The 27,237-nt window shown below is 27.1% G+C and overlaps 3 protein-coding genes, 1 long non-coding RNA gene and 1 pseudogene across 4 annotated transcripts; 3 read left to right on the forward strand and 2 right to left on the reverse strand.

The window, feature by feature from the left end:
- Window positions 1–3,545: 3,545 nt before the first annotated feature.
- LOC132941199 (uncharacterized) lies at window positions 3,546–6,567 on the reverse strand. Its single transcript, XR_009664140.1, has 3 exons — window positions 6,086–6,567; window positions 5,482–5,994; window positions 3,546–5,417 (listed from the first exon to the last, which is right to left on the reverse strand). It is a non-coding gene; the product is annotated as an uncharacterized LOC132941199 (long non-coding RNA).
- Window positions 6,568–7,020: 453 nt separating this feature from the next.
- LOC132940666 (uncharacterized) lies at window positions 7,021–8,763 on the reverse strand. Its single transcript, XM_061008375.1, has 2 exons — window positions 8,469–8,763; window positions 7,021–8,342 (listed from the first exon to the last, which is right to left on the reverse strand). Exons 1-2 carry the CDS (start codon window positions 8,761–8,763, stop codon window positions 7,021–7,023), a joined length of 1,617 nt encoding a protein of 538 aa, XP_060864358.1.
- A 5,478-nt stretch (window positions 8,764–14,241) lies between these two features.
- On the forward strand, window positions 14,242–17,360 carry LOC132940667 (uncharacterized; annotated as a pseudogene).
- Window positions 17,361–20,111: 2,751 nt separating this feature from the next.
- LOC132941788 (heat shock protein 75 kDa, mitochondrial) lies at window positions 20,112–24,256 on the forward strand. The gene is made up of 15 exons (XM_061009959.1): window positions 20,112–20,493; window positions 20,578–20,649; window positions 20,738–20,811; window positions 20,888–21,106; window positions 21,180–21,343; window positions 21,407–21,590; window positions 21,651–21,813; window positions 21,884–21,997; window positions 22,134–22,203; window positions 22,272–22,419; window positions 22,646–22,773; window positions 22,846–23,036; window positions 23,120–23,351; window positions 23,413–23,485; window positions 24,075–24,256. The coding sequence occupies exons 1-15, from the start codon at window positions 20,373–20,375 to the stop codon at window positions 24,174–24,176; spliced, it is 2,055 nt and encodes a 684-aa protein (XP_060865942.1). The 5' UTR covers window positions 20,112–20,372; the 3' UTR covers window positions 24,177–24,256.
- A 1,924-nt stretch (window positions 24,257–26,180) lies between these two features.
- Window positions 26,181–27,232, forward strand: LOC132942040 (cytochrome c oxidase assembly factor 3, mitochondrial). The gene is made up of 2 exons (XM_061010322.1): window positions 26,181–26,514; window positions 26,938–27,232. The coding sequence occupies exon 2, from the start codon at window positions 26,969–26,971 to the stop codon at window positions 27,230–27,232; it is 264 nt and encodes an 87-aa protein (XP_060866305.1). The 5' UTR covers window positions 26,181–26,514; window positions 26,938–26,968.
- The last annotated feature ends 5 nt before the right edge of the window (window positions 27,233–27,237 follow it).

Genomic DNA, 27,237 nt, shown 5'->3' on the forward strand with positions numbered 1-27,237 from the left:
ATATTCTCTTCTGTTTTTTTCCTTAGGCCCGTGAAATAGTCCGTCGATAAAAATATATATATTAATTAATACATTTTAACGTAGGTATATCTAACATTCTAACCTATTGTAATATACCTACTAATATGAAATTAACAACGTCAACATAAACTGCTGTAGACGTCATGATTCAATCGAAAAATATTCTGTTTTTTGTATACCATACTTGGTATGTGTACAATACAACTTGATAAAACGTTAAGACGTGTGCGCGGAATGTAATATAAGGACGGACGGCTGTTGCATATTATATTATAAAATCTTTGAATAAAAAAAAACCCCACTATGCCTATTTTGTAAATTACATAATAACATTTTTATTTTTTATACAGACAAAACGATATAAAACGCTCCGCTCAGTATCTAAAAAACCATCAATAACATAATACCTAGGTAGTAGGTACATTACAATTAACTATAAGGTAGGTATTCAAAAACATATTATAACTTCTTAAGCCGTCTAACTCTTCAATTATCCTTCTTCGCTTGCATTCAATCAATGATCCTATTTTATTAAAAATATCAAACAACAAATTTTTCATCTATAACTACTATTACGAATTATGAACATAATATAGTAGATATTAATGATTCAATTGATCCGTTATAAATTCAATTTCTTTTTTGTCATTTAAAAATTATGTTTCTTTAAATCTAATCTCTTATACACATTGTTCACTGATTTTTGTGCTGTTTAAATTACTAAATATTACAAGAATGCTGTGTATTTTATTATGCCCGATGTATGTAATTGGACCCAAACACATTTAAATGTTTAATATTTAAATAAATAAATACCTATAGGTATTCTGTACCAATATAATATTATATGATATTGAGTACCGACCTCAGTTAGTCTAGTGTCCGAAATTTGTTGGGTGATTTTATACCTACGCTTCTTACTACTTATCCATTGAACATCATCAACAAAATAAAATACCATACCAAATATACATATAAAAATAATAACGACATACTGCTAGCTAAAATCAAAAATCTAATATGAATGATACTATGAATTAAGATAATATTATAATTATGTATAATTTTAAGTGAATGTCAGCGCACTATATTTTGTTTTCTCTCTCGGTCAGCCTGGCCTACGTGCAACATGCAAACATAGTAAATTTACATTGAAGCGTACCTATGATACATATTATATATTTTCTGACGATAGGTACCAATATTGTATATTCATAGAATTTCTATGATAGTAACCAGTATCAGCATGCAACACGTGGTGAAAAAAATATAATGTCCAACTCAACACCACATTTTCATGGCGAGATGGCTAACAAATTTAAAACTGTCTGAACACGGACGGACGAGACGAAAGCAATCAAATAGGTATGTCGTAAGTAAGAAGTAGTCTCAAAAATGCTGCAGCGTCATTGAAAATTCACGACCAAACAATCCAATAGACACCATTAATAGATTACCTTGGTGCGCACTTGGAAAGCTGCAGACTACGCTAGCTGTAATTAAGAGTCTCGGTGCCAGTTTTTATATTACATTTTATATTTTAGTTGCCACCTCAATTATAAGACTTTTCCACTAATCTACTACCCGATACCTATTTAGGGGGAGTTGATAATAGGTGTATTATTATATATCGAACAAAAATGACTACGGGAATAACTCTCAAGCTTTATAGAATTTTCGGATTTTGATGAATATTTAGTATTTTTTTTATCTAAAAGAAAAATACTTCCTACAGCCCGCATCGATCTCTGATTTTATATTTTATTTCAAATAATTTTGTTAAAATATTTGTAAAAAAAATGCTTTTTATTTTGTATTATTTTGACATACTATAAAGTTTGAGAATAAAATATTAAAAAACAGAGATCGATGTGGGCTGTAGAATATTACCCTCTAGCAATTAAAAAAAAAATTATGAAATTTGGTTGATTCTACAAGGCGGTATCGTTATTCCCACAGAGTGTATTTTCGAGGACAAAATTGCATCGGCGCCGGGCGCCTTAACGGTACAGAAGTCAGAAAGGTGAAGACGCATTTTCAGAACCACTCTATATAACATATCGTAATCAGACATCAGACCACAATCCCACTATGACCTAAGATGAACTATGAACTATGAACATAATATTAATATTAATATTATATATTAGAAATAGAATAATAGGTACGCCAATACCATAATGGGAAGCACCCATCTCGAATACAAGCTGCACTGAACTAGAAAACTAGGTTAAAAATTAACTATGAGTTAAATTAATAATATAAAAATACAGTCAATAAAGACAATTATTAATATAATATACAAATATTGTATTTTATTAAACTCCCGTTATACAAATGAAATTAATGAATTAAAGAAGGAATTATCAATTTAATAAATTTGGGAAGGAATCTTGGGTGAAACCAAAATAGTTTATTAAATTGACTATGCATTTATTTACTCTATAGCTAAAAACTATTAAATTAACTATAAATTATATATATATATATATATATATACAGGGTGATTCTTTTATCAAACAACACTCATTATTTGAAAAAGTATTGACTTTTTTCAAAATTTTTTTTTTTCAAAATTGTAGATTTATGCTGTTCTAGAATTGAATATTTTTTTTATATTTTTCACCCTTATATTTATTAGGTAAACCACTATCAACTTTTGATTTTCAAATGGTAACCTATACTTAAAATTTCATAATTGAATAAAACTATTTTTTTCATTAATTATTACGTTCAAATTTTCATTTTTCGTTAATCCGTTGATGAGATATTGTTCCTCAAAGTTGGGTGGTTTTGGGAGGTAGTTATTGTGTGTAAATGTGTTATACCTCGTCAGTAGATATTATCTCTACTAGGATTTTTCTGTCCCAGGGTTAAAAGATATTACACTTTTCAAATCAGTTCATAAAGTACTTAGAGCCCCTAAATGTATTTTATTATGCCGATTTTTCAGGGAGTCACACAGTTTTACCCCACGAAGGTGATTGCGGCACTGGTCATTGGTCGTAATAATTATTATCAATTATAAAGACCAGAAGTTATAAGTAATAAATTCGATATCGTTCGACCCAAGATATAGCGGTGATTATCTTTGTACCTGATAGCTGATACCTACATACAATAACAGACGATCATATTATTGGGTATACGTATACCTAGCTAATAATTATTGGACTGCTTCTGTTTGTAGATTTGATCACGATTTAATCTCTATTCTATGCCGACTACAACACACCATAGAGTAACATACGGAAATACAGAATTATTTTAGTCCATAAGTTGTCCATGGTTTATCACTCTTATAATCTAAGACCGTGATCATTACAACTGTCTATCATAAAGAAAATACAGTGTTACCAGTATGTGTATTTACAAAATAAATAGTAGCAGTAACTTACTGTTAATTTATGTCACAAATAAAATCCTGTTTTTGTTACTCAATTAGACAGTCTGTACTACAGTTGCAACAACTAGATTACTGATAATAAAACTTCTAAAATATTATTAAAAATCTGTATTTCAATGATAAATGTATACAATAACAATTAATAATAAATGTACAAATTATGATATAATGGACCATAATATTAACAATAAATTAACTTAATTTTTTTTTTATACATATTTTAATAATATACATATAACTGTGTATAGCTTTGGTAGATTTAACTAATACAAAATAATGTTTTAATTATTATTATACATTTAATATTTATATTTTCTACTGTTTACCATATGGATACTATAAACATGTAAATACCAGAATACCTATGAGGATTTAATATTTTTAATAATAATGTTTTTTTTTTTGAACAAATCAAATATTGTACCTCTTCTTATATAAAATATCATTTAGGCACATGCACATCGAATAAAGAAGTTTGACAAGTACATAACACTAGGGTCTGTGAGAATTTAACATTTTAACTTTTTTTATAGTCCCGAAGAATCAAGATAAAAATTAATTTTACACATAATATAACACTAATTGTACAGTGGTATTAAAATTACAATTTATTACAAATCTGGAAATACAATACCAACATAAATTTAAATAATATTTTCAACAAGTTAACATTATATAATACCTAATAAATATAACTGAACTAATTTAATATTAGGTATAAACAACTTTTTTTTATGTTTACAATTTCAATTTAATGCATTTACAATTCCAAATCAAATATTAGTATAATATAAATAATTCGCCATAGGTCACTTCAATAGTTGTAATATACTTGGTAGGACTAGGTCTTTTTGACCAATCACATGAATTTAATCAATAGGTAGGTATTTAAATAATAATGATATACATGCAAATACATAAGGCACTAATAAACTTAAATAATTATAAAAAAAATCATATTCTCAATGTCATGAACAGGGTTTGAGACCATTGTCACAGAAGGGTCTTTAGCACGCCAAGCTCTAATTTAGCACCCCTTGTTTTTTTAGATTTAACTATCATTATGCTATCAATTTAATGTTTTTAAAATATGAAATATTATAGCACCCCACATTTTAGAGTGTTCTTTTTAACACATTTTAAATTTTTTAATGTATATTTTCTACTTTAATATGATGCAAGTGATAACCACTAACAAAAACTAGGGAGAGAATTAATTTTGATTATTTAAATGTTTGATTTGATGATTTTAGGTTCTGTTTAGCCCTGAACCCTGTTCACGACCGAATTTCTCACATTTTATACTGATATTATCGTGAACCATTAAACAATTTTACTTTAATAAGCCCAGGACTATGAAAAATCTATTTCAAAATGATGATACAGTTTAATCAAAATGTTCGTTTTGCAGTTATGCAAAATATGAGTAAAGATAAAACATGTATTCAAAAAATTAAAACAAACTTTTCAATCACCCCAGACTTAGTAAAATTTAAAAATGGTGTTAATAATATTCTTATTTGAATTTAGTACTAATTATTATTTAATGACAACACCAATCATTGACAAAAGTAATTAAGTATTTATCATTATACAATGTAATACTAATATCATTAAAAAAAATATATGTATATTAATAATAATACATTTATATTTTTTTAAATACTTTACATTGAGCATTTATACTATTGTTAAAGTAATAACTGAAAAATAATTATAAATCACATACCTATTTTATTTTTTTTTAAATTCTTTATTTGATTTACACAATCTACATATTATATTGTGTGTATTAAACACAACATACATTATTTTATCTTTTGATTTGTAATGATTGATGTTGTCACCTCATTTAAATTAATTAAAATATCATACAAAGTACAAAACATTAACATTCACAACATTTTTAGTTTCAATACACATCATTTGTAATATGTATGCACTTAGTCCAGCTACATTTTTCCCACTTCTTTGCAATTGTCTTGAATATCTAAAAAATTGAATTTTCAATATAATAATTTAATGATATTACAATTAAAAATATTTATACATACTTTATTTTGTTCTGTAGTCTGTTGAAATATTTAAATCCAATATGTGAAAAATTATTTTTATTTTTCACAGTTACCATTTTAAAATGTAATTAAACATAGCAGTATGAATATAATTTTAACATACAGGATCTTCTGAATTGTGTGTCATAGGTAGCTGATTCCATTATGGCATATTTAAATTAGGTAAAATGACCTATGTGAAACTGATTTTGAATCATCACATATTATGTAGATAAATAATTTTCTATTCACTTTTAGTTTAGGAACTAAAAAGTGGAGATTTTGATATAACATTTGTAGAGTAGGTATAGACTTTCATGAAAAACCCAGTGTCCAGCTGAGTATTGTAATGACTAATTTTAAATAATATGGAAATATTATCGCAATATTTCTGTGTTGTCATATTATGCCACTTCATTGTATAACAACTCATGTATTATCCAGTAAGTACCAGTGTTCCTTGGTTAGGTATACATTTGAACAAAAATAGTGTATTATGTATAAATGATTAAACTGAAATCAAAATGTCTAAAGTTAATGACATACTCATTGTATTATTTATTTTAATTTTGGCCACTACCAACTAGTAAAACTTAGTACTTACCAATAAATTGTACAAATGTAATCACCAAGCATCTAATTCAAGTGTAATAAGTAAATTTAGGTACTTATATGATTGATAAAGTATTAAATTATTAAATAAAATACGTAAAATACAATATGTGGTGAATAAGACAATAATTATATTATATTATACAAGAACTAATAGGTATTTCAAAAATAAAATACCTACGACCACGAGTCACGATTAAATTAGTTCCGAGTTATTATCTTAACCATTTGTCTACTAACGGATTGTTATGTGATTAACGCTAACCCAGTATAAGGTATACTTCCATATCATGTAACCACGGAACCACGATATCAGCGCAGAGCACGATAAACATAGTAGATGATAGTAGGTACTATCTAGTATCTGTTATTACCTAATCGCAAATCCACCATAGATATTATAAGATATATGCGCATATCAGTCTAATCACTAATCAGACAACAATCACGTATCGTTGTGTCCGTTGTCACAAATTGTCGGTACTCCATACTTAATAGGTATTTAACCCAGGATCACTCGCGCGTTGTCTTTTACGCAATTGCTCGCGTGTTAGATTTTTTCTAACACTCAATTAGTTTATTGAATTTCATCAAAACACAAATTCCTTTTTATACAATTTATATTTATTGCATTATTTACAAAAGACAATATATATGAGATACTTGTGCCACTTTAATTTTACCACTTTAGGTGTTTTAAAGCTGTTATTGAAATACATTAAAAAAAAACGTTAATAATGTACTAATATCAAAAACTTTTAATTATATTAATAATTAAAATGAATTACAAATGAGTAAATAGGTTTACTTAATGTATACATTCTTACAATACATTTTACATTTTTATATTTAATTTGAAAAAAAAAAGTACTAACTGATAAATTAAAACCCTAAATTTATGTATACATGCAAAAAATTGAAATAATATTAATCATCTGAATCTTGAGGATTATTACAAATGAGGCAAATTAGGTTAGTTGATGCAGTATGTTCCTTGCAAATTGGTTTGGAGCAAAGGCTACATTGATGCTGTGTGAATCTATTTTTACGTATTGGACAGTATGTACATCGTGGCTTTCCTTGAGGAGTGTTTTCCTTTGGTGCTGCTTGAAATCCTGTAATATTTTGTATTTTCTGGCGAATTGATAATCCAAGACTAGGTATTGTTGCACGTTTTAACAAATGGGGTTTTGTTAATATTTTGCATAAGTCTGTAAGAAATTGTCTTCTAGTAAATATATCATTCGTATTCGTTTTATAAATTATTTGTGAATTTATTGCTCCAATATTCAACAGACTACAAAAAATTGTAAATGGCCAACGGTTACTTATTCTTGTAACTGAATATTCACTTTTTAGTCGATCTACTACATCAACTCCACCTTTGGTCAAATTGTAGAAAGTTATTACTTCTGGCTTTTTCAAATCACCCGAATCTGGGTCAATATAATCATCACGATGCATTGTTGATAACATTAAAACATTTTTATTTTTTTTAGGAACATACGAGCAAAGAAGACTGTTGTTTGTATGTTGTCCATATGCAAACATTGTACTTTGTAATGGACGTGATTTTATATTAGTAAACTCTGGTGGAATCTCTCTTTTGTTTTTCCGTAATGTTCCTACAATAGTAAGCCGGTGGTTTGCATATAATTCGTTGGCGAGAGGTACAGATGTAAAATAATTATCCATTGTAATATTTCGCCCGGATTTATCAATTGGTTCTATTAGACGTTTCACTACACAAGCTGCACTATTATCTTTTTGAAATGGACCTGGGGGCTGTTTTCCAGCGTATATTTCCATGTTGGAAGTATAAAATGTTCTAGCATCAACAAGAGCGTATATTTTGATGCCATATTTGGCGGGTTTGTTGGCTATATATTGCCTAAATTTACACCTCCCACGAAATGCTTCTAACATTTCATCGATAGTAGCGTATTCACTTATTGTGTAACTTTCTATGCATGATTTTAAAAACTGGTCAAAAATATATCTGATTGGCGCTAGGTTGTCAGTCTTTTTTCGCTCTAATCTACTATTACGATCATCAAAACGAATTGCTTGTACGAGAGTATGAAAACGTCTTTTAGACATAGTTGCCGAGAAAAATTCAGGAGCTGTACCGTCGGTAGACCATAATTCATCGGTGTTGAAATGCTGAGCCTTCTTTACACCAGCCAAATATAATAACCCAAAAAATGCTAAAATTTCTTCAAAATTTGTTGGTGGACAGTCTCTTTCACCTCGTGTATAATTAGAACGAATTAAATTAAGTTGTTGATTTGTACATTCGACAATATAAATAATTATATTATCGGGAAAAAATATTTTCCAACAGTCTAAAATTGTTTTTGAATTTTTAGCTGCACCTTTCACTCCCGGTAATTTTGTAATTATATTTTGACGAGCAGTTTTTGTAGTTTGTGGCTTATGCATTAGCCATTTCGTACCATCTTTTCCAACATAACAAGGGGTATTCAGTAAATTATTTGAAGCCGGGGTATGTGTATTATCAGAATCGCTATTACCTGACTGTTCTGATTCAGTGTCATGATTTGAATGCTCAGATTCTGTATCTGTTTCTGAGTTCAGGTCACTGATGTTTGTATCTTCATCTTCTTGCAACCATTCTATTACTTTATTTGTAATTTTATCGTTGTTCATTATTACAGTAAACAATTACAAAGAAAACAATATCATAAAATGACACTCGACACTAAAAATAATGATATTAGTTTGAAAATGTTAATTTGAATTTTACACACATACAAAAATCACCGCGTAAACACTCACGTGTTAGAATATTACTAACAAGTCGGGTGTCGTGATCACTCGCGCGTTAGATTATTACTAACAACTCGGGTGTCGTGATCACTCGCGCGTTAGATTACTACTAACAATTTGCTTACCGTCAACTTTAAACTGAAAACAATTGTCAAATAATGTTACCTTATCTTCCATTATGATATCATTAGTTCTATAGTGATATAGATAAAGCATTGATGGAAGGAGAACTATTTATCATTTAATCGATTATTGTTATTCTAAAAATAAGTTGAATGTTAGATTATTTCTAACAGTGCGAGTTATCGCGGGTTAATGGGGTCGAGGGAATTACACGCGAGTATGCGCAAGTGACACTAATGGTCCAATTACTTAAAATATGACATTATGACAATAAGTTATCAATTATCATTACCTTGGGTTCGAACGATATAGGATTTAAAACTTTTAACTTCTGGTTTTTATAATCGATAAGAATTATTATGACCAGTGACGAAATCACCTTTAGTGGGGCGAACGGCGGACACCCAGCCAAATGGATATTATACAATACATTTAGGGGCACAACTCAACCTTACTGCACCTACTTGAATTGATTTTAAAATGTAATATCTTTAGCCCCGGGGCATACAAATCCTAATAACTGCGGTATCTACTGACGAGGTATAACACATTTACTGTACACACACCCAACTACCTCCCAAAACCACCCAACTTTGAGGAGCAATATCTCATCAACGGATTAACGAAAAATGAAAATTTGAACGTAATAATTAATGAAAAAAATAGTTTTATTCAATTATGAAATTTTAAGTATAGGTTACCATTTGAAAATCAAAAGTTGATAGTGGTTTACCTAATAAATATAAGGGTGAAAAATATAAAAAAAATATTCAATTCTAGAACAGCATAAATCTACAATTTTGAAAAAAAAAAATTTTGAAAAAAGTCAATACTTTTTAAAATAATGAGTGTTGTTTGATAAAAGAATCACCCTGTATATATATATTGGATGAATAAATTTAATTTAATTATGATTTTAATTTATTAAAATAAAAATCATTTATTGTTATTTTCAATGTCTGTAATAATGTATTAATGATTTGAACCATATAACAATAACTATTATTGCATTAGAATAATAATTAATACTTAATATGGAACGTATTAGGAATAATAATTAGGCCACATAAAAGTAGTCAAATAACAACATGCAAGGCTCCTGGGGTACAGGGTCCCGTTAAATGGATTTGTAATTTTTGATAATTTGATAGGAATATTTATTTTATATAATTTTGTTATTTTAAGCTGTGGGTTAACCATTTATTACCTAGAAATCGTGTATGTGACATCCATATCGTTTTTAATGGATTGTACTTTTTTGAAAGTTTTGTGCAGGGGCCCAAAATTTAATGCGGGGGGCTTGACAACAAGTATTTAAATTAGGCATTGAAACATTTTATTAACAGTAAAATATATTCATCTAACACATTAATAAGATAAATATTGAACGATTTGTTTTAAATATTATAACTATATATTTGTATAATTAATAATAACAATAATCATGATTCAATTTGGGTAGGAAAAAATATAAAAATGACCCCAAATTATAGTCTAATAACCACAAACTGATACATTTAATTTTTATTTTTTTCGTAAACTTTAAGTTGAGAAATTTTTTGGCCAACTTGTATTCAAGGTTTATCATATTGGTAATTTTATTTTAAAATAGTTTAGTTGAATAAATAGGTAATCAAAAGTTTAAAGATTCTAACTTATATAGGTAAATATTAAAAAACTATTTAAAAACATAGAAAATATCAAAACCGATTTCATTAGCTTTTGTGATGGTATTTATAATAAATATTTTTAATGACGTTAAGTACACCATAGTTTGTTAGGATCATTATAATTTCTCCAACTACCAACAAGCTTAGTTGAATTTTATATATTTTTTTAACTGATGTTTCCTCCAATTTTGAACTACTTTTTCCTCATATTATGATAAATCTAATTTGAGAATAGTATATTGACATTTTTTCAAAGAAATATTAGTATATTACCATTTTAATCTCTTTTTGTCTCTTTAGAGGTTATGAAATAAACACCGAATGAAGAAGGAAAAATAGAACAACATTGTTACAATCTTAAATCAAGTAAAATCTTTAATTACAATATATTATTCATAAAAACAAGGAATATGTTGGTATAAATCATTCAATATTACATTGAGTTATTTAATTTTTTAACATTTCTTCTAATTGTTTTCAAAGTTTTCAAGAAAATTACAGTTAGGAATTTAAGATCCATTTTTTTGAAAACAATAATAACCATAAAAAAAAGTTTAAACATACATAATTAACGAAATACAAAAATACATGACGTCAAGACAATGAAACTTGTTAATTTAAATTTCTCACAAGTATATCCATGGAGTTAACTCGAGGCAATTCAAAAAATAGCCCTGACAACTATAATTACGGGTTCGTCCGGAACACCACCATTGCATATCCGACGAAAATATCAACAATCCATCATCCAAGATTCAAAACATATTATGAACAAATTTACTCAGCCAGACATAATATAATATAATATTTATATGATATCTTATGATATTTTATAATACCAAGAATAAGTCAATAGAATACCAACGGGTTACGTGTTGTACAGTCACGCAATACACTGATAGTAGATAAACTCTTCTATTTTCAGAATTCGGTGTGTTCGAAATGTCGTCGTCGTCGTCATTTTATTCAAAGATCAAATATAGATACAAATATTTGTTTTAAATAATAAAAATACTATTAAATACTGACGATGCCAAATTGCTGATAACTTTGACCAAGTGCTAAATTTTCCGACAAAATATTTTAAAAATCTTGAGTGGGGTTCTAATCGATCATAATCATAATTATTTATCTAGATAAAAACCAGACAAATTAAAAAACAATTCAGACTTGAAATTAAAATTTACCATATAAAAAAATTTATCAAGATTATCATCTAAACAACATTTTGTATTTTTAAGTCATTCATTGAAATGTATTTCGATTTTAGATTCTGAGTGGAACAATGAATATATTGATTTTACAATGTTGTTTTTTTTTTGGTGTCATCACGGTTTGAGGCAGTAAGGCTGCTTTGATTTTCTTCAACAGTAGGTATCTTGTTCGATGGGAAAGTGAATCTAGTTGTAGCATTCGGGAGGTCAAATTTTAAAATTTCCAATAGTTTTCAAAAGCGCTGGGCTAAACAACATTAAAATTAAGGAAAACAGAAATTTTAACGCAGGTTTTCCAAAAAATCGATTTTGGTTTTTGGTTTAACTCTAAAACAAATGAACGTGTATATACATGAAATGTCAATACAACTTTATTTGTTGAGTCAAACATTTTGAAACTTTAATACAAGGTTCCTACTTTATTGTTACAATGACATTTGAAAAATATTTAAATCCTTAGTCACAGTTTTTATTTATAAGCATTTAAAGTTTAAATCTTGACAAAATATGGAACAATCACGAAAATTAGCAAATTATTTTGGTTGAGAATTTATAAAAAATTTTCTTTTTAAATCTAAGATTTGAAACTGTAATACAAGATTCCTCATAAGTTTGTCTACCTTTATCAAAAAAAAATGTCTACAAACAAATCAAATTAAATTTTCATGAGTGTTTGAAATTCATATTTTTACAATATTAGATATTCACTCGATTTCTCATGTAGTGGTTTTGTTATTTTATTGTTACTCAAAAACGAATAACTGTAAATACATAAAAATTTAACTGAATGTTTATATTTTCATACACCATAAAATTTTGAAAATATTTTGACCCTTTTTGAGCTGTTTACAGACGTCAATTTTTTTAGTTTTTTTTTCTATAAATATCAATAAAATTGTATTTGTTTGGTAAAAAGCGTGAAAATTTAATGCAAGGCTCCTGATATACTGTTACAATAGTAGTTGAAAAATATTAAAAATACATTGGCACAATTTTTTTTATAAGCATTTAAATTTTGAATTTTGACAAAATTTATCAAACTTAAAATGTAATAATTATGTTGTAGTTAAAAATTTATAAAATGTTCTACTTTTATAGCTAAAGATTGAAAATTTAAAACAAGGTGCCACGTAAATAGGTAAATTTATAAATTACTTTATTCACAATAATATCATCAAATATTTAGGTACTTAGTAATACTTAAATCATAGGCTGACTGACCGTTTTCACTCAGAATCGATTTTCTTATATAATGATATCATTGAATACAAATTTAACACCATCGATTACAGTGACCCCCCACTTGTAACCTACTGTACAGCCGAGCGACATCCACTTGCCAACTTTTTTAAGTATTACTTCTATAGTTAATTTTTTTGGTTTTGATTTTAAAAAAAACAGGTATAGGCACACCTGTATTCTGGTTCTGGTTTTATTTGGTCTTACATTTTGCCGTAATCATAGGATTTTTTTTCATCAAAATTATTTATTTATTATTTATAGGTATTTATAACTTTTACAGGGTTCGGACTTTCTTTGTTCGACCTAATGTTTCATTATTCTTTTATGTTGTTCTAAAAATTAAAAAACGAAATTAAATAATATTATATATAGATAGGTATTATGCAAGGCTGGGCATTAACGAGTTAAAAATTAAAATTAAGTTAAAACGTTAAGTTAATATTAACTAAGTTAAGTAACTCGTTACTTGTTTTTGGAAACTTAATTTTAACTTAATAAGTTAAATTCTTAACATATTTAACGTGTTAACTTCAAATTAATTTTATACGAATACGAGCCATATTGGATATAAATATATAATCATAATATATTATATCATTGTCATAATATTATATAATGAAAAAGAACATTGAACTATTATTATATATTTAAATAATATTTATATTTATATATTATATGTACTCATATAATTGTATACAGGTCTCGACGTTCATGTACTTAATTAGTTTTCTTGTAAACCATAACTCATTACCTAGTGACATTTTAACGCATACGCCACACGTCCAGTCTGATCCCGAGAAATACGTTATTACTTGAAATTATTAAAATAACCCTTGGGAAAAAATTATTTTTGAACATATGATTCAAAATATTTATACTCCACGATTTGTAGTTTTAATTGCTGTAATGCGCCAATGCGGTATTGTTATTTTGCTGCCCATTGCTTCATTGACGTGCATAGAGCGGTACTGCACTACTGCAGTTCGTCGATTGACATTTCGTCGATTTCGAGTCATTTATTTGTTTTAATTCCACTGTGGTGTATTTTTTTATTATTTGTATAATAATTATAATATTAATTAATGATGACCGAGTCAAGAGACCTAGAGTCAAAATGGCCGTATTTAAATAATTATTTTAAACAGCTACCTGCGGATATTTCGGATGTCAGTGGAAATTTTGTGTTCAAATGTGTCCTTTGCCTACCAAAAACGAAATTATTGTCAACTTCTAAAACATCAAATTAAAATCTTAAAACTCATATAAAGGTAAGTTTAAAGTGGTATCGTAATAATAATTAATAGGCAATTAATATTTTTTTAACTATACATTTATTCTTAACTTTTTGTAACTACTTAATTATTGAATATTAAAGTTTATATATACATAATAGATAATACATCCATACATTTAAAAGTAGATAGTATCTAAAATTCTATAGATATATGTTTCATTATTTTAAGTTTTAGCTCATGTCTAATAAAAATTAATTTAACAATTTAATAATTAATAGAACATTAAATATAATTTTTTTTTTAATATTGACTAAATTTTTAAAGCACTGATATAAATGTATTATAATTATATACATACAAGTTTGGTATAGGTTACATATTATAAACATACCTTATAATTTAATATTTATTCAATTAAATATATGTTTTAGTGATGAGGTAAATAAAATAAATTTAAGTACTAATAAATGATAATTTTATGTTAAATTCATTTTTTTTAGCATGTACATCCAAATGAATTAAATACATTTAATGCAAATAGTAAAAGGAAGTTAAATAACAGTATTTCTGTGCAACCATATAAACAGTTAAAGTTATCTGAAGTTGGACAAGTTTCTAAAAAACTTACTCAAAAAGAATTTGACCGAGAAAATTCAAAGCTTATTATAAACACCGTATCACCGTTTTCTATGATTGGACATCCTGCATTCATTAACTATTGTAAACTAACTTCTAATAAAGCACCAATGTGTAGAAGAAATTTAATGAGAGATAAAAATTGTTTATATAATGGTATGATTCAAGAATTAAAAACTGAACTGTCCAAAATAGATTATATTTGCATTACTGATGATTGCTGGAGCATTTTTCACAGGTAATATAATACATTCGTTAATTACACCTGTTAAAATAGACATTTTATTTTTTTTTTTTTCAGGTCTTTTATGGGATTTACTGTGTATTGGCTTAATCCTACTACACTAGAGCGCAACTCAAAAGCACTTGCTTGCAGGCGTATGTTGGGAAGACATACATATGATGCAGTTGCAGAACTTATTGATAAAGTAGGTACTCACTGAATTTGACTTACAAAGTAAAACCACACTGCTTGCAACAGACAATGCAGCAAATTTTGTAAAAGCATTCAAGTAAGTAGTATCTATTCTAGATGTATTTGTTTTGAATTAAATAAATATTTAAATTATTTTAGAGTATATTATAACACTAATGAAATTGATAGAAGTGGGTTGAGTGGCTGTAGTACTAGAAGGAATAAAGTCATTGAAGAACCTGAAAATGATGAAGCACCTGAGAACCATAAACATAGCGGGTATTCTTGATAATGGTGATGATTTTGATGATTCATCAGAAATAAAATTACCTAAACACCAAAGGTTTGCAGCACATACATTACATTTAATAACTACAGTAGATATCCTAGAAGCTGAAAAAGATAATACTTATAAAGTTAACAGTCGATATGTATTTAGTAAATGTCAAGCAATTCTCAATAAACAAAATCAGTCTTCACAGTGCGCTGATAAAATCAAAGAAATTCTTGGACGATATCTCATAACACCAAATGCCACAAGGCAAGTTATATTATTATTCATAAATGAATAATTTTAAAAGTATAGTTATGTTTTATATTGAAACAATTTATTTTAAATTCATTTTTAGATGGAATTCCTTTTACGATGCTATTAAATGTATTGTGGGCAATTTAACCAAAATGGACAAAGTGTTTGAAGTAGTTCAACTACCTCCTTTTGTAGTTCAAAGAGACGTGTCATTCTTAATTGAGTATTACAAGGTATTATAATTTATGCTTATACTTAATTCAAAACAAAAAGTATTTCTGTTGAATAATGAAATGCTGTTTTATAAGTTTATTAATATTTAGGTAATGTATTTTATTTGCTTTGACTTTTTCATATTTTTAAATACCACCAAGTACTTACTACAATAATGAATAAATTCATAACTGTAAAAAAGGTATCTTGTATATTTTCAACTTTTTTCTCAGAATCTTAAAATAAAAAAAGTAAATTTTACAATAATATGTTGATTATTTTAAATTAAAATGTTTAAAACTATTAGTTCAATAATTGTCAATTTATTGTTACCAAGATTCTAGGTACCTATACCAAAATCATTAATTTGATGTATGTTTTGAACTTTGATCCATAAATATAAGTGTTCATTATTTTTTAGGTAATGAAACCTATTTTTATAGCATTGGATGTGTTACAAAGGGAAAAGCATGTGTGTTTTGGGTATCTTTTACCAACTATAACAGCCGTAACAAAATAATTAAATGGATTAAACAATTTAAATTACTGTAGACCATTGGTTAATGCTCTCAAAAATGGATTAAAAAAAGGTAAAATTAATGTATTAAATATATAATTGAAAAAATTAAGTTATTTATACACATATAATTTATTATAATACAATTTTTTGGTTTTAATTATAAACTGTTGATCATTACTACATATGTATCAAGCCCTCACAGTGGCAGTACTGGCTTTCAAAAATTCAAATTAAATTATATATTTAAAACCAGTACATTAAAGTCTACATAGTTTTAATAAAATAAAATTCTGTGCAAATATTAATGGTACATTATATTAAAATTTGATTTCAGATTCAATAGTTACATGCAGTCTAAACATTTGTCACAAAAATTTAAATTGACTTGGGTAAGCCCAGAAGATAAAATTGAAACTAAAGATGATATCATTGATTTTGTGAGTTCTGAATTTATTTAAGAACACAACATTACTGCTTCTCAAACTTCTCAATTTTCTACTGAGCCTTCAGCTCATAATATTGATATTAGTGATGAAGAAGATAATTTCTTTACTTTTTCCTATACTGAAAATGTTATTGATAATTCTGATATGCATACTTTGATTTCTGACTACATTTCTAACTCTAGTATAAATTTTCCAATTGATTTACCAATTCAACTAAAAAAGGTCTACATTTAGTATAACACTGCAATACCATCATCGGCACCTGTAGAACGGCTGTTTAGTGCTGGAGGTCAACTTTTTGAAAAAAGAAGAGGTTCAATGTGTGACAACAATTTTGAAATGACATTGTTGTTAAAATATAATAAGTATTTATAATATTAAAAAGTAATGTTTTAGTTAATGCAAAAATGTTTTTTTTTATTTAAAGTTAAAGAATTAAAATAAATGTATTTCTCAGTTGTTAGTTTCTATATTTATTTTTATTTTTTATAATCCACAACCATGAAATAACATAACTATAATGATTATGTTATATGTAATTAAAGTAAGTACTAAAGTCTAAAAGTATCTATTGGCTATCTTCGACCACAGACAATATTATATATTATACTTATATAGTTATATAGCTATAGTTATACTTTACTTACTGCTTAGACTATAATATATGGTAAGTATAAAATCTATTAAAAGTATATATTTTTTTATGTTTATCAAGTACCTATTACTTATTATAATTTAGAATAGTATTTACTATTTAGTATTTAATAGGGTTTTATTAACATATTAAAGAAAATTGACCTTAAATTATTCATAAAAAAACAACAATCAATTTAAATAAAATTATTATTTTATTTATTCAAACGTAATATTATGTTATGTGTTTATGTATGTTATGTACTCTTATCTCTTATTATGCTGATTGTATTTATACTTTATAAATAATACAGTAAATACTAAATACTTCTAAGCATACTACATGGTTGGCCACATGGGCACAGAAATCTGAGCTTGATATAAATTCTAAATTTGTTAATAATTTTGTAGGCAATCTATTTTGAATTTTCCTTATAGATTCAAAAATAATTTAATTTTTAATTAAGTTAATTTTTTTCATCAATTAATTCTCCACTTAACGAAGTTATAAAAAAAACATGAGTTAACTTTTAACTTAACTTACTTTTTCTTATATTAACTTAACTTAACAAGTTAAAAAAAACTTGTAGGTATGTATTTATTAATTCAATATTATACATTGTGGAGATGGTCACATTGAAATAAGAGGAAAACCAAAATAGAACTAAACATTATTAATGTTTGTCATTCACTTTATTTGCATTATGCCATCACCATACATAGCTACCCGCATTCGGCGGACAAGGATATGACCAAGGCTGGGCATTACCGAGTTAAAAAGATAATTTAATTTTAACTTTTTAACTAGTTTTGGCTTTTCATTAACTTAACTGTTAACTTATTAAATTTCTTTCCTAATTAACATGAAATTAACGAGTTAATTTTTCATTTTAAGAAGTAAGTTAAGTTAATTTATTTTGTTTTGAATTTTATTATATTTTACTATTTCAGTCTATTTCGTTTTCATGGCAATAAAAATGTATCGTAAATTGTTTAAAGTTAAAAATTTAAATCATTTGAATCTAACTTATATGGAATTACTGTATAAAGAATTTCCACTATATCCTATAATTTAGTTTTGGGTTGGAAAAAATTTAACCACGCTAGCGTTTTATAAACAAATTACCTTTTCTTTAACTTAATAAAAAGTTAACAAAAAGTGTGTATTAACTTTTAACTTAACTGAGTTAACCTATAGTTAAATTAACTTTTAACTTTTTGTTATTGGTGCATATTAACTTAGCTTAACTGAGTTGCCTTGGAAATAACTATAGCTGACTTTTACAGACTATTTTGACTAATGAGTAATATTAATAATATTATTATATTATAATAGAAATTGATATTGTTACATTTTGTTGAGTTTTTTTTTCGTTTTAAAAGACTAAGACCAATGTTCGCCTTTAAATATATTATGAGCTCTTCTTATTATTATTATCTTTGTTATTGTTAATTTTATTTATTAGTTTATTAGCTTATTGTAAATCTATCTACTCTAGTACTCGTTACTTTGCTAATTTAATGTTTAATGTTTATTTAGTTTTATTTTATGTTTATTTAATTTTGCTTTTCACCAATAAACCTAGGCCATATGCAAGAAAAAAAAAAATATTGTTACATGAAATATCGAGTAAATACCCAATGTTGTACAAATTTGAACTTTAAACATTCATAAAAATTTAATTTGACTTTCTAATAGATATTTTTTTTTTTTTTGATAAAGGTAGATAACCTTATAAGGAATCTTGTATTACATTATCAAATCTTAGTTAAAAAATAAAAAGTTTTTAGGAATTTCAAACTCAAAATTGTTTGCATATTTTCGTTATTTTTACACCTTTTGTCAGAATTTGAACTTTAAATGCTTATAAAAACAAATTGTGACTGGATTTTTAATATTTTTCAAATGTCATTGTAACAATATACTATTAAGAGCCTTATGTATTGAATTTTCAAGCTTTTTTACCCAACAAATAAAATTTTATTGACATATTTTATAGAAAATAAAAATTGGAAACTGGAAATGTCGGTAAACAGTTGAAAACAAATCAATATTTTTTGAAGTATCTACGGTCATTTGTTTTAGAGTTATACCAAAAACCAAAATCTATTTTGTGTAAAAATTCCCGTTTTTCCTTAATTTTTCTTAAAGGTCGCAATAATTTTTGAGAGTTTACAGCTTAGACTGCTTAGAGTAATATTATTCTATGGTTTACAGGCTCATCTGTATGAAACACGGTCTAAGGTACGAAATGTGACGCCAAACAAAATCACTGGTAGCGCTGAAAACATTGAAAAAAAAATGTTGATGCTAATAATATTGAGGAACCTTTTGCGGGACGTTCTCCGTCACCCGCAGCTCAACACTTCGTTTTCCAGTCCATCGTGGTGGGGAGGCACCGGTGAATTTTTATCTGATAATAACTATGCCCATGGTTATCACGTTTATTAGACTAAACTACTAAAGGAAATTTATACTTTAAAGTGTAACATTAAAGCACAGAACAATAAATTATATTAGTCACGTTGCGTTCAAAAATTGAAAAATAAGTACTAACTAATAACTACTATAATAAGTAATATCCAATTAATTTATCTTTAACTGAACACAAAATGTCTTCAATGACGGCGCTTAAATTGTTCAGAAATCAACTCATCAGAAATGTCTGGCGCTTTAGGAGCACTGGACAATCATCATACAAACTCAGACAAAGTATTGTACCATTGTCATCGAGTAAGCAAACTATCAGTTCACTAACATTAATGTAACATAGATGATAATACCTATTATATTATATTATTCAATTATTTGTGATAGGTGTGCCCATTAGAAACTTTGCAGCTAATCCAAATGTGGACGATAGTGTGAACGACCAAAACCCAACTGCAGGTTAGATATAATTATGAACTTATAAGATTATAGATAAAATACATAGTTTTAGATTCATCTTGTGAACAAACTATTATTGGTCTTTCAGAAAAATTGGAATTTCAAGCCGAGACTCGTATGCTACTAGATATTGTAGCCAAATCGTTATATTCTGAAAAAGAAGTAAGAGATATTTCACATTGATACACATAATAATTTTGCACTAGAACTTATCAAATAATATATTTCATGTGTTTAGGTTTTCATTAGAGAATTGATTTCAAATGCTAGCGATGCTTTGGAAAAATTACGTTACGTTAGTTTGAAAGCAGGTGAATCTCATGACCTTGGAAGTTTAGACATAAACATAACGACAGACAAAACAAACCGAAAATTGATAATACAAGATACAGGAATTGGAATGACTAGGGAGGAGTTAATTTCAAATTTGGGTACTATTGCCAAATCTGGTTCTAAAGTAAATATTTGTATACAATTAATATCAATTACAAAAATGGTTTTAAGATAGCTTGACACTTTTATTTGTTTAGGCATTTTTGCAAAATATCCAACAAAGTGAATCAACAAATTTATCGTCAATCATAGGTCAATTCGGTGTTGGTTTTTACAGCTGTTTTATGGTGGCCGATAGAGTAGAAGTTTTCACTAAATCAGTGAACCCTCATGCTACCGGATACTTATGGAAATCAGATGGGTATTTCTTAAATTCTTAGTATTAAATTATTACAATTACTCATACTTAATGATACTGTTTTAGAACAAATGAATATGAAATAATAGAGTCTGATAATATTGAGAGGGGTACTAAAATTGTCATGTACCTTAAACAAGATTGTCGTGAATACGCTTCAGAAGACACTGTTCGTAGTGTCATTAACAAATATAGCAATTTTGTGAATTCTCCAATTAAATTAAATGGTTCTGAAATTAATACCATTCAAGTAAGTATAAAATTTGAAAATATTAATTAATTTATCTATATAATTTTTAAACTGTTTTAGCCATTATGGTTACTTAATCCAAAATCTGTTTCCAAAGAACAACATGATGAGTTCTACAAATTTGTAGCAAACACTTATGATAGACCAAGATTCGTGTTGCATTACTCTGCCGAAGCTCCAATTCAAGTGCGTGCACTGCTATACTTTCCAGAACTAGCACCAGGTATTTAATAATAAACATAAATATAAGTACAATTTAGACGGTCATAGATTTTGTTTATTATAATTTATAGGTCAGACTGATTTTTATGATAGTTCAACTAAAGGCGTATCACTTTATACTCGACGTATTTTGGTTAAAAAAGAAGCTGAAAATGTATTACCCAAATGGCTTCGTTTTGTAAAAGGTAATTTCAAACGATTAGCTTTTGACTACTATTATATTATATCATATTATTTTATCACATTATTTTAAGTTTTTATTTTTCAATATTTCAATATTTAAATATAACAATATCTAATTGTGAATATTAAAATGTGTAGGTGTTATTGATTCTGAGGATATACCATTAAATTTGAGTAGAGAAATGTTACAGAATTCTTCATTACTAAGGTACAAATTGTTAACAAAATATTAAATCCATATTCAATCTCAGTATAATTATTTTATTATATTTCCAGAAAATTGAATCAATTATTGACTAGTAAAATAGTTAAATTTTTACATGATAAATCTGTAAAAGATCTTGATGAATACATGAAGTTTTATCAGGACTATGGTGTGTTTATCAAAGAAGGAGTTGTAACGAATGACGACCCCAAAGAACGCGTTTGTACTCCATTATTTTAATATACTTTTTTGTACCTAATCATAGTGATATACATATGCTATTCCACATACTTATTTAGTCAAATATTTCTCTTTTGAAATAAAGATGTCTTAAAAATAATTATTAACAAAAATTACAGTATTATTGATTGAAGATGTATACTAAACTAGATTAACTAATTAAAAAATTGTCATAAGAAGCTTTTTAAATTTTATAATTTTACAGGAAGAGCTTGCTGGTCTCTTAAGATATGAATCATCCTACACTAAACCTGGTGAAACAACGTCTTTTGAAGATTATATCAAGAGAAGACAAGAAGGTCAAAACGATATTTACTATTTATCTGCTCCCAAGTAATATAAATAAATTATTAATATAAAATAATAATTATTTTTAAACTTAATTTTTTAAATCATTTGATATAGCCGTGCTTTAGCAGAAAGTTCTCCATACATTGAAGCATTGAAAAAGAAAAATGTTGAAGTTATTTATTGTTATGAGCAACACGATGAAATCATTTTATATCAAGTTAAAACTTTCAAGAATGTCAAACTAACTTTAGTAGAAAAAGAAATCAATACTGCTAATAATCAAAGTTCTCAAACAGTTGAATTAGGTTGGTTATACTTATACATCATTAGTTAGGGTAAAACTAAAATTGTTAATACATTTGAATTCCATTAAATGTCTGTATAATAGGTACTGATAGTTTGAGTCAGTTACAATTAGATTCTTTATTACCTTGGATTGAATCTGTATTGGGTAATAAAGTAAAAAAAGTAAAAATTACTGGACAATTAGAAAGTCATCCGTGTGTAATCACTGTTGATGATATGACAGCTGCTAGACATTTTATTAAAACTCAACTGAAACAAATGGACGAGGAGATGTTATTTTCAGTCCTTCAGCCTCAACTTGAACTCAACCCTAAGTAATTTATCTCAACATATGTTTAAATTGTATCTATTATCTAACAACTATCTGTTATTTAGACATGCAGTCATAAAGAAATTGCTTACACTTAAAGAGTCAAATCCAGAGTTGGCTAAATTGATTATCGAACAGGTAAATTATATTTCACAGTGATGTAATAACTATTTTGTTGCTATACACTTTAAAATAGTTATTAAAACAAAACAATATAATTTATCTTCATAAAATTTAAACATAGAAAACTTGAATGATATTTTATTCCTCTTAGAATTTCTAATATACTTGGTTGTTGATATAATATTGTTAACCATTTTATTTCCATCTACAAATTTCGCTTAAACCAATAAGTATGTTATAATTTATTATTTAAATTAATTTGTTTTCTCTGAACACATTGTACTAATGAATATTTTATCTTAATAATTTGGTTAATCTTACTATTATTTTGGTGGTTGTGTTTACATAATCATTCATATCATACACCTAAAAAAATTAAGTTTTCAATATTACAATGATTGAATAAAAAACATGTATCTAGAAATTATGGAAGTATTTTTTAAGCACTAAGGGCATCCAAGAATATCTATAGGCAAGGGGCTCATAAATATTCTAGACTTTCTAGAAGACGTTTATTTATATAAAATATTTAAGTATATCTTAATGTCTGGTAAATATTATATTTTAATCATATGCATATTCTTTGTGTTTATTCTTTATCCAGCTGTACAGTAATTCAATGGTGACAGCGGGCCTCATCAATGATTCCAGAAAATTGGTGTCTAACATGAATCGTGTTCTAGAATTAGTTGTTGAAAAATATTAAATTGTTGGTTTTGTAGTTCTAAACACTTTAATTTTGTAAATATTATCATGAATAAATAATGTTGTTTTTTTTAGCAATTATTTTAAATGTTTATACAGTATTACGTGTAATTACTTATAATTATACTTACATTCATATTTTTAATAATTAATTACATTTAAATACACTAAATAATAAGCATATTATACGTTAATATATTTCTGAAGAAATTTAGTAGAACTAGAATAAGGAGACACCGTTAAGTATAAACAATATATGGTTTTAAATTAAGATTATTTTTTTAAATGCAAAATTTAACTTTCTAAAATAATATGCTTAACAGAAAAAAACCTTACACATTGAACTATTTTCTAAAATTAATATTGGATAATGGATTCTGAAGTTAAGCATACTAATTTATTTTGATGATTAGGTATTCAATACTTTGTCAAGTATGCAACAGATAGGTGTATAAAAATAATGAAATAATGATTATTATTATTATAAATATTGTGATTTTTATTGAAGATCTTGATCAACATGATCTACATTATTCATCGTTAATGTTATTCATAAAAAAAATTACAAAATGTAAATATTCAATCAGGAAAAGATATTATATTCAATGGTTGTCTACAAAATTTTGTTTGTAAAAATTTCAAAACTGGCCAACTGTTTTAGTAATTTTGAAAGGTAAATAAAGATAAATCATGAATTATAACTACAGAGGCATTAGGTAAGATTTTATCATAAAATTTTGCATTTTGCAGAATATTTTTTAAATTAAGGACTGTTTTTTGTTTACTTTTTTACCGTTAGGTTAGGACTATATTATGTTATTATGAAGTGTGTGATTTTACGTCTTAACGTCACAGTGGTGTAATTTGGTCTTGTTGCGGGGGGGGGGGGGGGGGGGGGTGGGGATTGAAACATTTATCCCCTCACTATTTCGCACCAGCAAAAAAATATTGGTTTGTATCATAGTATCCTCTAAGTCCAACCCCCAGTAAACAAATATACATATATTAAACGTATAATATACGGATATACATAATCTAAGTCACGTATAATAAACGAATATAATATTTAGTTGATGATAAGTAGAAAAAATGGATATTTTTGGGTCAAGAGATAGATATTCAACGTATATTATGTGTGTAACAAACGTAAATTGTAACGTATATTCAACGTTTTAAATACGTAAATATTAGTGGCAAAACTCATGTTTATAATTAGTGTATATGCGAGTATATTTATGTAGTTAGCAACGTAATTATGGCCACTGTGATCTCTGTAATGTAAGTATAAATGGCATAAATACATTAAAATAAATAATTACATACTATTTCGAGTAGATTCGTTGAATAATCTGCGTATGCATATAATATACCTATGCTAAATCACGAGCTTCAAAATGTTGTAACCTAGGAACTAACAATTAATTCTGATCGCAACATTGACCTTAACTTGTTGAAATATAGGTTGCCGAAAAAAATTCCCAAAAATCAAGGCAAACTGCATTATTTCAATATATTGGTGCAATATTGCAATTTTAGTGATTAGTTTTTGTTACGGAGTAATATCATCTAAGTTACAACTACCATAGGGGATTTGGGTTTTTATTTGTTGTACCTATAAAACATAAAATATTTATATAATTGTACATAAAATCTATGCATAAAATATATGGTTTACCAGATTAAAAAAAAAGTCATGGGGGAGGGACACGACACCCGAATCCCCCTCCCCGTAATTACGCAACTCTAACATCATAGTGAACTGGAGGAACCGAATAAGTTTAAACCGGCGATACCGGCGGCAATAGTTATCATTGGCACTCATTGGTGAGAAATGAAAATGTAATCAATATCCAGCTGATTTATCCATAGACCTATTAACTAACTTTGGATTTATTGTTGAAAAACTCGTTCCTAACTTCTTTGACGAACCCGTGGGGGGGGGGGGGGTCATTAACATAGTTTTATTATCAGAAGAAAAAGGCTATTATGTTTTATGCTTCTATTTCTGATTAGATAAAATCAGATGGTGCTCCATTGCCCAAAGCCCAATTTATTGCCGGATTACCCCTGTTGTGCAACTTTACAGTTTACTGTGCAAAATGCAAATTAAAATTTTCAAAGCACACACGTTTCAAGTCAAACTTTATAGTCTCTAAGTCGTAGATCGCGATAGGCATGAATTCGTATTATAAATTTTTTTGTAATAATTATCAGTCTCGATTCTTATTTATGGTTTAAATAATATTATACAAGTTCACATTTTTATTGGACGCACTTGCTCGGATTACAATATTTAATTGCGATTAGTGTCAGCCAATAATTACAAAAGTACTTCACAGGTAAAGACGTTATAATTATTAAAATTTTTTTCCTTTTCCATCACCCCCACTAGCGTGTTTCTGGAATGGATGATTAGGAGGTACCTACATTTTCATCGTTCTGCACTTAGTTACTAAGTTGCACAACAATGTATGTACTAAATGTTAAAAAACTTAGGAACTCCAATAACATTATTGGAGTGCATAACTCATTGTTTAAATTATTTTAGATATTCTGTGGTACCTATTAGGTATCATGTGCTTACCTTATATTATTAATGATCAATGAGTTCAGTATCTTGGATTGAGTTACAGACCATATTTAGATATTATATTGTGTTTAATGTTTGTTACCTTTTCTTATGTTTTGATGGAACTTAAGAACAGTATTTATTTAATTTGTCGTCAATTAATACAATTTTTGTTTTTTACAATGTTTCACAGAAAGCGAGCATTCTGATACATTCAATTTGCTATGGCTAACAGTGATCAGATGCCCAAAGTTGATTTCATGAAAGACGGTGAAATCGATAAAAGATTACTGCAACAGATAAAATTTGTTGAACGCCAAAATCTAGTTCGTGCCACTAGGCTAAACCGCATGCGTAGAAACGCTCGTTACACGGGCTTATTACTTGGTGGTATTACATTGAGCATATACGGGTATTCTATATATTCAATAAAACAGGAAACATTCTTGGACGATTTTGAGGAACCGGCAGTAACTGTTAAACAATAATAAAT

The sequence above is a fragment of the Metopolophium dirhodum genome, chromosome 3, assembly GCF_019925205.1.
Source record: "Metopolophium dirhodum isolate CAU chromosome 3, ASM1992520v1, whole genome shotgun sequence".
Classification (NCBI taxonomy): Eukaryota; Metazoa; Arthropoda; class Insecta; order Hemiptera; family Aphididae; genus Metopolophium; species Metopolophium dirhodum.